The 13,070-nt window shown below is 42.5% G+C and overlaps 1 protein-coding gene across 1 annotated transcript in view; it reads left to right on the plus strand.

Moving 5' to 3' along the window:
* Positions 1-13,070, plus strand: part of LOC126482157 (sodium-coupled monocarboxylate transporter 1-like) — a 101,951-nt gene that overhangs the window by 19,711 nt on the left and 69,170 nt on the right. Inside the window, exon 5 of the mRNA XM_050106133.1 lies at positions 10,496-10,650. Within this exon, the coding sequence (XP_049962090.1) occupies positions 10,496-10,650 (155 nt within the window). The remainder of the gene's footprint in view (positions 1-10,495; positions 10,651-13,070) is intronic.

A 13,070-nucleotide genomic window follows, 5' to 3' on the forward strand; every position in this document is an offset into this window, starting at 1 on the left:
CGGCTTTGTCGTACGTTGTGCGTGCCTTGTCCGTACCTTAAACATAATACATTTTCTCCCGCACGTGAGTAACCTGTTGCTGGACTTCCTACTGTACCAAACCAATTTTACACTTTGCCCCGAAGTCCATATTCAACTGATATGGATGGAAGCGATTCATCCGTTTCCGCAGTTGAACGCAATTTTCTCGTTTGCTACTAGGACAACCTTTACTCATCAAATGACATTTAAATTCGCTCCAGGAATAGTTGACAATAATGGCGATTACATTACTTTTTAACGCAATAAAGAAGCTGGCAAGAAAAACATAGGTACAAAGAAGGTAACTGCAAAGAAATCATGGGTAACACAAGAAATACATCAGCTGATCGATAAAAGAAGGAAGTATAAAAATGTTCAGGGAAATTCAGAAATACAGAAATACAAGTGGCGAAAGAATGAAATAAGCAGAAAGTGCAGGGAAGCTAAGACGAAACGGCTGCATGAAAGAAGCGAGAGGTAACATTAAGTGTGCCACCTCAATTACGTTGTTAAATGCAGAGGAGAGAGCGGGAAGGTGGAAAGAAAACATTGAAGGGCTCTATGAGAGGGAAAATGTATCTGATGTGATAGATGAAGAAAGAGGAGTCGATTTAGAAGAGATGGGGGATCCAGTATTAGAATCAGAATGTAAGAGAACTTTGGAGGACTTAAGATCAAATAAGGCAGAAGGGATCGATAACACTCCATCAGAATCTCTAAAATCGTTAGGGGAAGTGGCAACACAACGAATATTCACGTTGGTGTGTAGAATGTATGAATCTAGCAATATACCGAAGACTGCGAGAGTCGACGAGTGCGAAAATTATCGCACAATCAGCTTAACAGCTCATGAATCCAAATTGCTGACAAGTATAATATGCAGAAGAATGGAAATGGAAATTAAGGATGTGTTAGATGACGATCAATTTGGCTTTAAGAAAGGTACCAGAGAGGCAATTATGACGTTGCGGTTGATAAGATAATGGAAGCAAGACTAAAGAAAAATTAAGAAAAGTTCATAGGACTTGTCGACCTGGAAAAGGCGTTCGACAATGTAAAATGCTGCAAGATGATCGATATTCTGAGAAAAAATAGTGGTGCGCTATAAGGAGAGACGGGTAATATATAATATATACAAGAACCAAGAGTGAATAGTAAGAGTGGACGACTAAGAAAGAAATGCTCGGATTAAAAAGGGTGTAAGACAAGGATGTAGTCTTTCACTCCTACTGTTCAATATGTGCATCGAAGAAGCAATGATGGAAATAAAAGAGAGGTTCAGGAATGGAATTAAAATTCATGGGGAAGAGGTATCAGTGATACGATTCGCTGATGACATTGCTATACTGAGTGAATGTGAAGAAGAATTACGTGATCTGCTGAATGGAATGGACAGTCTAGTGAGTACAGAATATGGACTGAGAGTAAATGGAAGAAAGACAAAAGTAATAAATAGCAGAAATGAGAACAGCGAGAAACTTAACATCACGTTGATGGTCACTGAAGTAGATGAAGTTACGGAATTCTGCTACCTAGGCAGCAGAATTATCAATGACGGACAGAAGAAGGAGAACATTAAAAGCATACTAGCGCTGGCAAAAAAGGGCATTCCTGGCCAAGAGAAGTCTACTAGTATCAAACATAAGCCTTAACCTGAGGAAGAAATTTCTGAAAATATACGTTTGGAGCACAGCATTGTATGGTAGTGAAGCATGGACTGTGGGAAATCAGGGACAGAAGAGAATCGAAGCATTTGAAATGTGGAGCTACAGACAAATGTTGAAAATTAGGTGGACTGATAAGGTAATGAAAGAGGAGGTTCTGCGCAGAGCAGAGAAGAAAGGAATACGTGGAAAACATTGCCAAGGAGAAGGGACGGAATGATAGGATGTGTGTTAAGACATCAGGTTCAAAATGGCTCTGAGCACTATGGGACTTAACAGCTGTGGTCATCAGTCCCCTAGAACTACTTAAACCTAGCTAACCTAAGGACATCACACACATCCAGGATTCGAACCTGCGACTGTAGCATAAGACATCAGGGAATGATTTCCATGGTACTAGAGGGAGCTGTGAGGGCAAAAGCTGTAGACGTAAAGATTCGAATACATCCAGCAGATATTTGAAGACATAGGTTCCAAGTGATACTCAGAGCTGAAGAGCTTGACACAGAGAGAAATTCGTGGCGGGTCAGTCCGGTCAGAAGACTGATGACTCAAAAAAAGGAAAAAAAGAAAAAAGAAAAGGCAGTATCTTTATTTACGTCGCCATGACACTTTCGTTTTTAAGGTTTCCCTTCTGCAGTCCTAGTTTTGGAAGTAACATGGGGGCTATTTCGATTTTTGTGGCTAATTAAGGTCGTTTGTCGACCAATAGCGTTTCGATTTTATTTAAGGAAATTTCGATGGTCATTTTTTCGGCTCCTGCGTTATTTTCACTGGGTCTTCTACGCACACGTGTTCGATTTACAGACGTAGAGAAGTTTCTCGGTTTCATGGTATTGTCTATGCACATTCACTTCGAGTACCTTGTTTTGATCGCGCGCTAGTATATGGGGTGACGTTCAACAGAAAATAAATGTAAACGTGAAAATATTATACGTCAGGGCTGTGCAGTGTGCTACAAATTGAAAATCTGTTTCTAATAATAATGTAAGAGCAGAAAATAAAACTGACCACTGAATATGGCTTAAATAAACTGAAAAGCATTTACTCCCAGTAAGTCTTCTATGTAGTAATAAAAGAGGGAATTACTAGCATACTGCTTAATTACCTGATGAGCTTCCTTTCTTTTTCATCCACTGTCTTTGAATCTTTTCACTGATTTTTTTTCTACGTTTTTCTGTGAAACTCTTTTCCAGGAATCAGTGTGTACCATTTAAAATTTTGAATTTATTTGCTTCCTGCATGATGTTTCACAAGAAACATTCATTGAAATTTTTTTTTCGTAGTCCAGGGGAGTGCTATGGTACTTGAAATTAGAGTAGCCATAAGAGGAGAGAGATGTCTCCACTTTGGTCCTATCAGCAGGAAAATTGATTATAAGTCCCGTCTCAATTTTACTACATAAGGAAAACGAACTTGTGAGAACTCGTTAAGGATTCTAAACTCTTTAACTGAGAAACTAAGGAGGTGGACAGAGATTACAACATGCAGTGGAAAAGGTTACCGTTAATATACTCATACATTAGACTAAACAACTCTCACAGTACTGAGAACATCATTCACAAAAGCACGGGCTCAACCAAGAATTCATTGGAGTCAAACAGAAGAACAATACAAACTTAAAAAGAAACAGTTGCCATTAATGTGTTACCAAACATGTAGTTGTCACAACGTGCCGTTACTGTAAAAGCTGAATGTAGCTCCAATTCTGCAGATGTTGCTCGGGGAAATCTCTCTTTATAAGCCACACAGACCAGAGAGAGATCAAACAGACCTTTTGCACTCATGAAGAATCGGTTGATAGGATGAATGGGAGTTACTGCAATGTCTTGAGGCGACCTTGAAGGTGGCTTGCAACATACAACAGACTCTTACAACACTCCTGCCTGAAACAGCTGTTCGCGCACCGTTGAAACGGTGGTATCGTATCGCAGGCAACAATAACAGTTTCTGTTCAAAGTAATAAATAGCAAAACTGAAACAAGACTTATGAAACGTCCCCTTTCAACAATTCTACAAGACTGTGCTTAAACTGACACACAATATTTTGTTAGCGCAACGCAATCTGACTTTCAAAATTCCCTACAAAAGAATGGCCCTGACTAACATTAAACTATACCTTTCACAAATCACTTACCTCACAAAAATCTTCGCTGCTCAAGCTACTGCAATACAGCGAGCGCCACTACTGCCAGCTAAATAAAAGATTCAAACTATGGAAGGCACTAACTACTGATAGGGATAGTTAGCAAATGAAAGATATTAATAGAGAACAAACAATGTATTTACCTTGATATCATCATATATAAATATAGCAGTTCATGACAAATTTCAAAACTCCGCCATCTCTCTCCCCACATCCACCACTGCTGGCGGCTCACCTCCAACTGCGCAACGCTACGCGCTGTTCACATCCAGCTGCCGCTGCCCAACACTACAATGGCGCGTATTACAACAATGCAAAGCAGACACAGACTGCCCACAGCACAGCCAGTGATTTTCATATTGAGCGCTACGTAACGTTGCCAATAAGAAAACATAAACAGCCTACTTACATAGAGAAAACATAAACAGCCTACTTACAGACTCTAGGCGTGAAGTGCCTAGACCTGAAAGCGAAAAACCGCTAGTGTCTTCCGAAAAAAAAAGAAAGAAAGAAAGAGGTCTTTTGTCAATCGCTGAGAAAGGCAGCGGCAAAGATCTACCTTCTGGGTAGAGAGAAAGCAGATAATGCCTTTGTTCCACAGATTTTTTGCCATACTATTTAAATGCCAACCAATGCAAAACAGGACCTTACCTGTATCAAGGCGCCTCTTTTGAGAAAAAGGAGCCTTTCAAATTTTCAGCGGATTCTAACGGTTGTCACCATTTTGGATTGACTCGGTTTTCTCATGATCGTATCAGATTAGATATCTGGGTACTGTTCTTGCAGTATGTAAGGAATATTGTTGCGATAATCTCTTTATTCTCAGAATTTTCTTTCAGAGGGATGTCTGCATGAACAACTACATATGCACTACTGGCCATTAAAATTGCTACACCACGAAGATGACGTTCTACAGACGCGAAATTTAACCGACAGGAAGAAGATGCTGCGATACGCAAATGATTAGCTTTTCAGAGCATTCACACAAGGTTGGCGCCGGTGGCGACACCTACAACGTGTTGACATGAGGAAAGTTTCCAACCAATTTCTCATACACAAACAGCAGTTGACCGGCGTTGCCTGGTGAAACGTTGTTGTGATGCCTCGTGTAAGGAGGAGAAAAGCGTACCATCACGTTTCCGACTTCGATAAAGGTCGGTCTATAGCCTATCACGATTGCGGTTTATCGTATCGCGACATTGCTGCTCGCGTTGGTCGAGCTTCAATGACTGTTAGCAGAATATGGAATCTGTGGGTTCAGGAGGATAATACGGAACGCCGTGTTGGATCCCAACGGCCTCGTATCACTAGCAGTCGAGATGACAGGTATCTTATCCGCATGGCTGTAACGGTTCGGGCAGCCACGTCTCGATAGCTGAGTCAACAGATGGGGACGTTTGCAAGACAACAGCCCTCTGCACGAACAGTTCGACGACGTTTGCAGCAGCATGGACCATCTGCTCGGAGACCATGGCTGCGGTTACCCTTGACGCTGCATCACAAACAGGAGCGCCTGCGATGGTGTACTCAACGATGAACCTGGGTGCACGAATGGCAAAACGTCATTTTTTCGGATGAATCCAGGTTCTGTTTACAGCATCATGATGGTCGCATCCGTGTTTGGCGACATCGCGATGAATGCACGTTGGAAGCGTGTATTCGTCATCGACATACTGGCGTATCACCCAGCGTGATGGTACAGGGTGCCATTGGTTACACGTCTCGGTCACCTCTTGTTCGCATTGACGGCACTTCGAACAGTCGACGTTACATTTCAGATGTGTTACGATCCGTGGATCTACCCTTCATTCGATCCCTGCGAAACCCTACATTTCAGCAGGATAATGCACGATCGCATGTTGCAGGTCCTGTACAGGCTTTTCTGGATACAGAAAATGTTCGACTGCTGCCCTGGCCAGCACATTCTCCAGATCTCTCAACAACTGAAAACGTCTGGTCAATGGTGACCGAGCAACTGGCTCGTCACAATACGCCAGTCACTACTCTTGATGAACTGTGGTATCGTGTTGAAACTGCATGGGCAGCTGTACCTGTACACGCCATCTGAGCTCTGTTTGACTCAATGTCCAGGCGTATCAAGGCCGTTATTACGACCAGAGGTGGTTGTTCTGGGGACTGATTTCTCAGGATCTATGCACCCAAATTGCGTGAAAATGTAATCACATGCCAGTTCTAGTATAATATATTTGTTCAATGAATACCCGCTTATCATCTGTATTTCTTCATCGTGTAACAATTTTAATGGCCAGTAGTGTACTTAGAATAAAGTTATGATTAAAAATGAAAGAAACCCGAGAGTTGATCGCAAGGGCGGGATCAATATTGCACAGGAATATAAAACACAGTTTCATCAATTGTTATGAGTTTCTTTGGTGTTTCCCCTTGGAGAGAGCTAATGCACATGTCTTGGAATGTGGCTCTGTGTCGCACATAATACGGCCCGCCGATTTTGTGTGTCAGAACAAGCAAAAAATTGAAACCCTCTGGCAGTCTTGAAATAATAAGTTCATTACGTAACTTTATTTTATTTTTTTAAGGTGATAACTATACTTTATGTCTACCCTTATATTTGTACATAAAACCATAAGGCCTGCGAGGAGAAACGATCAGTGTTCAGACATTTAACAGGAACGATCATACGAAGCAAAAAGTCTGGTAAACATTGGATTTAAAATGCGAAACAAATCTCTTCTTTTGAGAGCTGTCCACTTTCCATATTTTGAGAGGCGGTAGTATGGACCAAAATAAGCCAAAATTGTCTAGTAAACATGCGCTCCAAGACTTACACCTTAAGAACTATGCGCATTTGTTCACTAGAAGAGATGTGTTTCGCAATATCTAAGATAAACAAGTGCTCACTGATCTTGAGATACGTACTTTAGAGCCCATGTTCACTGACCATTTGTGTCTTATTTTGGTCCATACTGCCGCCTCTGAGCATATGGAAGGCAAAGATAATACAGTAAAAGAGATACTTTTAACTGTATAGAAAGTGAAGAAGTGCTCATAGCTTTTAAGATATGCATTTTAGAGCTGGAATGATCGTTCCTGTTGAAACATGTACGTTTGAAATGTGACTGAAATTACGTAACTTGAGAGTTCAAAGTTCAAATGGCTCTGAGCACTATGGGACTCAACTGCTGTGGTTATCAGTCCCCTAGAACTTAGAACTACTTAAACCTAACTAACCTAAGGACATCACACACACCCATGCCCGAAGCAGGATTCGAACCTGCGACCGTAGCTGTCCCGCGGTTCCGGACTGCGCGCCTAGAACCACGAGACCACCGCGGCCGGCTAACTTGAGAGTAGTCTGAAACACAACTGTTAGAATGGGAATGATACGTGAACGTGTATTTTATCTCGTCGCTTATGCGCTTTGCCCTGTACTGAACTTTTCTGACTGTGAGAATGTAAATTTAATTTTGCTGCAAGAATAAACCGTCAATAACTTTAAACCAAAGCAAATCCGCATGAATTTACATAACAAAAACGGAATCAGATACAACACTATTGATTTGAAATTGACTTTGGTAATAAAACAAAACTTGATAATTTTGAAAATAATGGTCCCAGTGCTTAATGAATGCTATCCGTGAAGTAAAGAAATTATCTGCGCAATGGTAACGCACTTCGCACTGCTCTCTGTTAGTACTTTAAATTGTATAGTTAGCAAACAGCTATTGTGCAAGGCTGTTGTTTAACAGGCATTTTAATTAAATCGAATATGAATGACACAATAACTTCTTGAGAAAAATAGTTGATCAAAAATGACATAGATCTAGGAAATGGTGTTGATTTGGTGTAAGTAACAATATGGCAGTAACTTTGAACCTTGTGTTTTGACTCTTTGAAAATTAATAATGCTCTCAATTAACACACTGAATAAACTTATTATACATTAACAGTTAGCTCTCCAAAATCATTGGAAGTGTGCTATACATTGTCTCAATCATCACTTACGAATACGCGAATTGCGTTAGTAAAAAAGTAGCTTTCTTTACCTTAATGAGTTCCAACTTCTGTTGAGATTCCTTTTACAGTTAGCTAATATCATAGTATCTTGCAAATGAAACAATCTTTACTGCGCGAGCGAGTAAGTATATATTCAGCACAAATCAGATACGACACGTCCTTACACTTCAGAGTCCTCCATACATCTCTCGATGTAAAGTTACTGTAACACATTACCCATAACACCTTGAATCAGCGATTGCTGTTGAGCAGCGACGCTACTACACAATCGATACTACATTTGACCATCTCTGCTTCAATATGATATTTTCTCACAAAACGTGAATTAATTTACACTGTGTATACAGGGTGGTCCACTGATCGTGACCGGGCCAAATATCTCACGAAATAAGGGTCAAACGAAAAAAACTACAAAGAACGAAACTTGTCTAACTAGAAGAGGGAAACCAGATGGCGCTATAGTTGGCCCGATAGATGGCGGTGCCATAGGAGAAACAGATATCAACTGCGTTTTTTAAATTGGAACCCCCATTTTTTATTACATATACGTGTAGTACGTAAAGAAATATGAATGTTTTAGTTGGACCACTTTTTTCGCTTTGTGATAGATGGCGCTGTAATAGTCACAAACATATGGCCCACAATTTTAGACGAACAGTTGGTAACAGGTAGATTTTTTAAATTAAAATGCAGAACGTAGGTACGATTGAACATTTTATTTCGGTTGTTCCAATGTGATATATGTACTGTTGTGAACTTACAATTTCTTACATGCTGTTACAGCGTCATTACCTGTAAATACCACATTAATGAAATATATGCTCAAAATGATGTCCGTCAACCTCAGTGCATTTGGCAATACATGTAACGCCATTCCTCTCAACAGCGAGTAGTTAGCCGGAACGTTCGCACATCCATTGACAATGCGCTGACGCATGTTCTCAGGCGTTGTCGGTGGATCACGCTAGCAGATATCTTTCAACGTTCCTCACAGAAAGAAATCCGGGGACGTCAGATTCGGTGAACCTGCGGGCCATGGTATAGCGTTTCGACGACCAATCCACCTGTCATGAAATATGCTATTCAATACCGATTCAACCACACGCGAGCTATGTGCCGGACATCCATCATGTTGGAAGTACATCGCCATTCTGTCATGCAATGGAACATCTTGTAGTAACATCGGTAGAACATTACGTAGGAAATCAGCATACATTGCACCATTTAGACTGTCATCGATAAAATTGGGGCCAATTATCTTTCCTCCCATAATGCCGCACCATACATTAACCCGTCAAGGTCGCTGATGTTCCACTTGTCGCAGCCATCGTGGATTTTCCGTTGCCCAATAGTGCATATTATTCCGGTTTGCGTTACCGCTGTTGGTGAATGACGCTTCGTCGCTAAATATAACGCGTACAAAGAATCTGTCATCGTCCCGTAATTTCCCTTATGCCCAGTGGCAGAACTGTACACGACGTTCAGTGTCGTCGCCATGCAATTCCTGGTGCACAGAAATATGGTAGGGGTGCAATCGATGTTGATGTAGTATTCTCAACAGCGAAGTTTTTGATATTCCAGATTCTCGCGCAAATTGTCTGCTAATGATGTGCGGATTAGCCGCGACAGCAGCTAAAACACCTACTTGGGCAACATCATTTGTTGCCGATCACGTTTCACATGTGTCTGAACACTTCCTGTTTCCTTAAATAACGTAACTATCCGGTGAACGGTCCGTACACTTGGATGATTTCGTCCAGGATACCGAGCAGCATACATAGCACACGCCCGTTGGGCATTTTGATCACAATAGCCATACATCAACACGATATCGACTTTTTCCGCAATTGGTAAACGGTCCTTTTTAACATGGGTAACGTATCACGAAGCAAATGCCGTCCGCACTCGCGGAATGTTACGTGATACCACGTACTTATACGTTTGTGACTATTAAAGCGCCATTTATCACAAAGCGAAAAAAGTTATCCAACTAAAACATTCATATTTGTTTACGTACTACACGAATATGTAATAAAAGTGGGGGTTTCTATTTCAAAAAAACGCAGTTGATATCAGTTTGAGCTATGGCAGCGTCATCTAGCGGGGCAACCATAGCGTCGTCTGGTTTCCCCCTTCAAGCTAGACGAGTTTCGTTCTTTGCAGTTTTTGCGTTTGATGCTTATTTTGTGAGATATTCAAAAAATGGTTCAAATGGCTCTGAGAACTATGAGACTTAACTTCTGAGGTCATCAGTCACGTAGACCTTAAAACTAATTAAACCTAACTAACCTAAGGACATCACACACATCCATGTCCGAGGCAGGATTCGTGAGATATCTGGCGCGGTCACTATCAATGGACCACCCTGTATAGCTTTCACTGTCATATCCCTGAATACCGACCACTGCTGCGGGAACATCCTGTACATTATTAGCTCAACATCCAGGCAATTCAGACACAAATATTTTATCACTCAATTCTACTGAACACGCTCTGTCATTTGTTGCTACTTATCGTCCTGGACGATGTTGACCTTGAACTGGTCGTTACGGAGTTTGTATTTGTGTAGACCCCACTAGCATACAGCAATTTAGAGGTGTTCATCCCCCAGAAAGCATACATTGCTGGTTTTTGAAGTGATAAATGCAGCTTCTTAGTGGTGTGGCAGGGCGGCCTGAAGGCGGTGGTGTGGACGGACTTCCTGCAGAGCGGGATCACGCTGGCGGCCTTCATAGCGGTGCTCGTGATGGGACTGGTGGGCGCCGGCGGCTTCTCGGAGGTGTGGCGGGCGGCCAGCGAAGGCGGACGGGCAGACATCCTCGAGTGAGTACCGTCGCTGTCACGATTATCACCGAGTAACGGGACGAAGGATCCCAAAACGACGCCCCAGTTCAGTGTTAAGAGCGGAATTGTTAAGATGCGATATGAAGGGGAATGGAAGAACATATAGGTGCAACTCAGGTCATTTGCTTAACGTATACTATTGCAGCTCGTGGTCTTACGGTAGCGTTCTCGCTTCCCGCGCACGGGGTACCGGGTTCAATTGCCGACGGGGTTATGGATTTTCCTGCCTCGAGATGACTGGGTGTTGTTGTGTCGTCTTCATCGTCATTCATCCCCATTACGGTCGGAAGAAGGCAATGGCAAACTACCTCCGCTAGGACCTCGCCTAGTCGGCGGTGCGGGTCTCCCGCATCGTCCCCTACGCTCCTCGGAGTATGGGACCTCATCATCATCATCATCATCATCATACTATTGGGCATAAAACCTGGCCAGCGGCCGGAAGCCACAGAGCCTAAGTAGGTGCCGATCGAGATGTGGGTCAAATAATGTCGCAACTCTCATAATTCTGAAAGTCCGGTTATCTGCACAAAGTGACAACGCTGTAGCCGGCGACAGTTTCTGGAGGAAGTGTGGTCTTCTGTTCGAGCCATTCTCTTAGAACTACACCCCTGGTCTGGCGGTAAACTGCACGTCTAATGAATGCAATATTTGATTAGGGAGACCATTCAATGGCTAAATTTTTATAGCGCCTTTTGTCTGAATATTAAAGCAATGAGTGTAGTCGTAGAAGAGCTACAACGTATTTCACTTCCAGACACACCTACAACAACAGTTCCGTCTAATAACGTTTTTGCCATAGATTACTTGGTAGATTGTCTGCCTGTGAACGCTGCATGCTTCAGAAGTGTTCGGCCGTGTTAGCAGGCAACCGCTACCGGCTATGGCAGCGGCAATGCGTTCTCTCGCCCTCTATCGAAAGCGCCAGCTACCGCTCATCGCTGTGTTCAAAATTAAACGCTTTAGGTGGTCATGATAGTTCACTCACTTTCGGGATTGGTTCTGAGCGACTCTGGTAAATTCTCTTTATATTCTTTTTTCATACTGACGAAGTTCAAATGGTTCAAATGACACTGAGCACTATGGGACTTAACATCTGAGTAATCAGTCCTCTAGAACTTAGAACTACTTAAACATAGCTAACCTAAGGACATCACACACATCCATGCCCGAAGCAGAATTCGAACCTGCGACCGTTGCAGTCACGCGGTTCCAGACTGTAGCGCCTATAACCGCTCGGCTACCCCGGCCGCCCTGACGAAATAATCTGAACAGTTGTCGCGTTTATAAGAAAATTTAATATTTCGACCTTAATAAGATCATCGCACTTTTAAATTTCTACTGGTTTTGTTTACCATGTTCTGTAATGCCTACAGTAATGATAACCAGGGCAATGACGGAGAGCTAATGGAAGCAGTATCATGTCTGCTCCATGCCGCCATGCTTGTCTCGTGACCGAAGGCAATGGTAAAAGCTGATTTTGATCTTAGTGGACTACCGATATGTATCGTTTCAATTTTTCCTTTTATTCTGCAAATAGCCACAATGCACCAACTGCACGATCAGCTGTTTTTACTGATTTCTATTTTTCATCGTTAACCTTCTTCTGTAATGCAACAAACTTAATAGATCATTAGTTTGTTATCGTTACAATTATCATTGCTATTCGTTCACTTGCAAGAACTTTGTAGCCACTATTTACTACCAATGCACATGTCCATTGAATCAGGAAGAATGGAATTATGGATGTTACGCCACACAGAATACGCACATTTACCTCAGCGTTTTCAGGGCAATAAGAAGCCCAATAAGAAAAGAAAAGACGAAAACTGGAGGCCGGAGACTCAGTCAGAACTCTGCAATAATTTCTGTTGATTTAATACGGTGGTAACTGATACATTCGCGTCATAGCTTATAACTCAACAATAGAATACGTGGTGTAGACTCTGCCACAGCTACAGAAAGCTTGGAATTTGAAGCCACGGCCATGGTTTACCACTAACTCAGCTGCGGCTTAAGCCAACGGCCTTGCCGCAGTGGTAACTTCAGATCCCGAGAGATCACCGAAATTATGCGCCGTCTGGTTGGGCTGGCACTTGGATGGGTGACCATCTGGTCTGCCGAACGCTGTGGGCAAGCGGGGTGCACTCAGCCCTTGTGAGGCAAACTGAGGAGCTACTTGATTGAGAAGTAGCGGCTCCGGTCTCGGAAACTGACATACGTCCGGAGCAGCGGTGTGCTGACCACATGCCCCTCCATATCTGCATCCGGTGACGCCTGTGGGGTGAGGATGACACGGCGGCCGGTCGGTATCTTTGGGCCTTCATGGCCTGTTCGGGAGGAGTATTATTTATCAGCGTTACAAATTTAAATGGAATACTATCTTCGATAATTTTATCTGT

This window comes from Schistocerca serialis, chromosome 5 (assembly GCF_023864345.2).
Source record: "Schistocerca serialis cubense isolate TAMUIC-IGC-003099 chromosome 5, iqSchSeri2.2, whole genome shotgun sequence".
Classification (NCBI taxonomy): Eukaryota; Metazoa; Arthropoda; class Insecta; order Orthoptera; family Acrididae; genus Schistocerca; species Schistocerca serialis.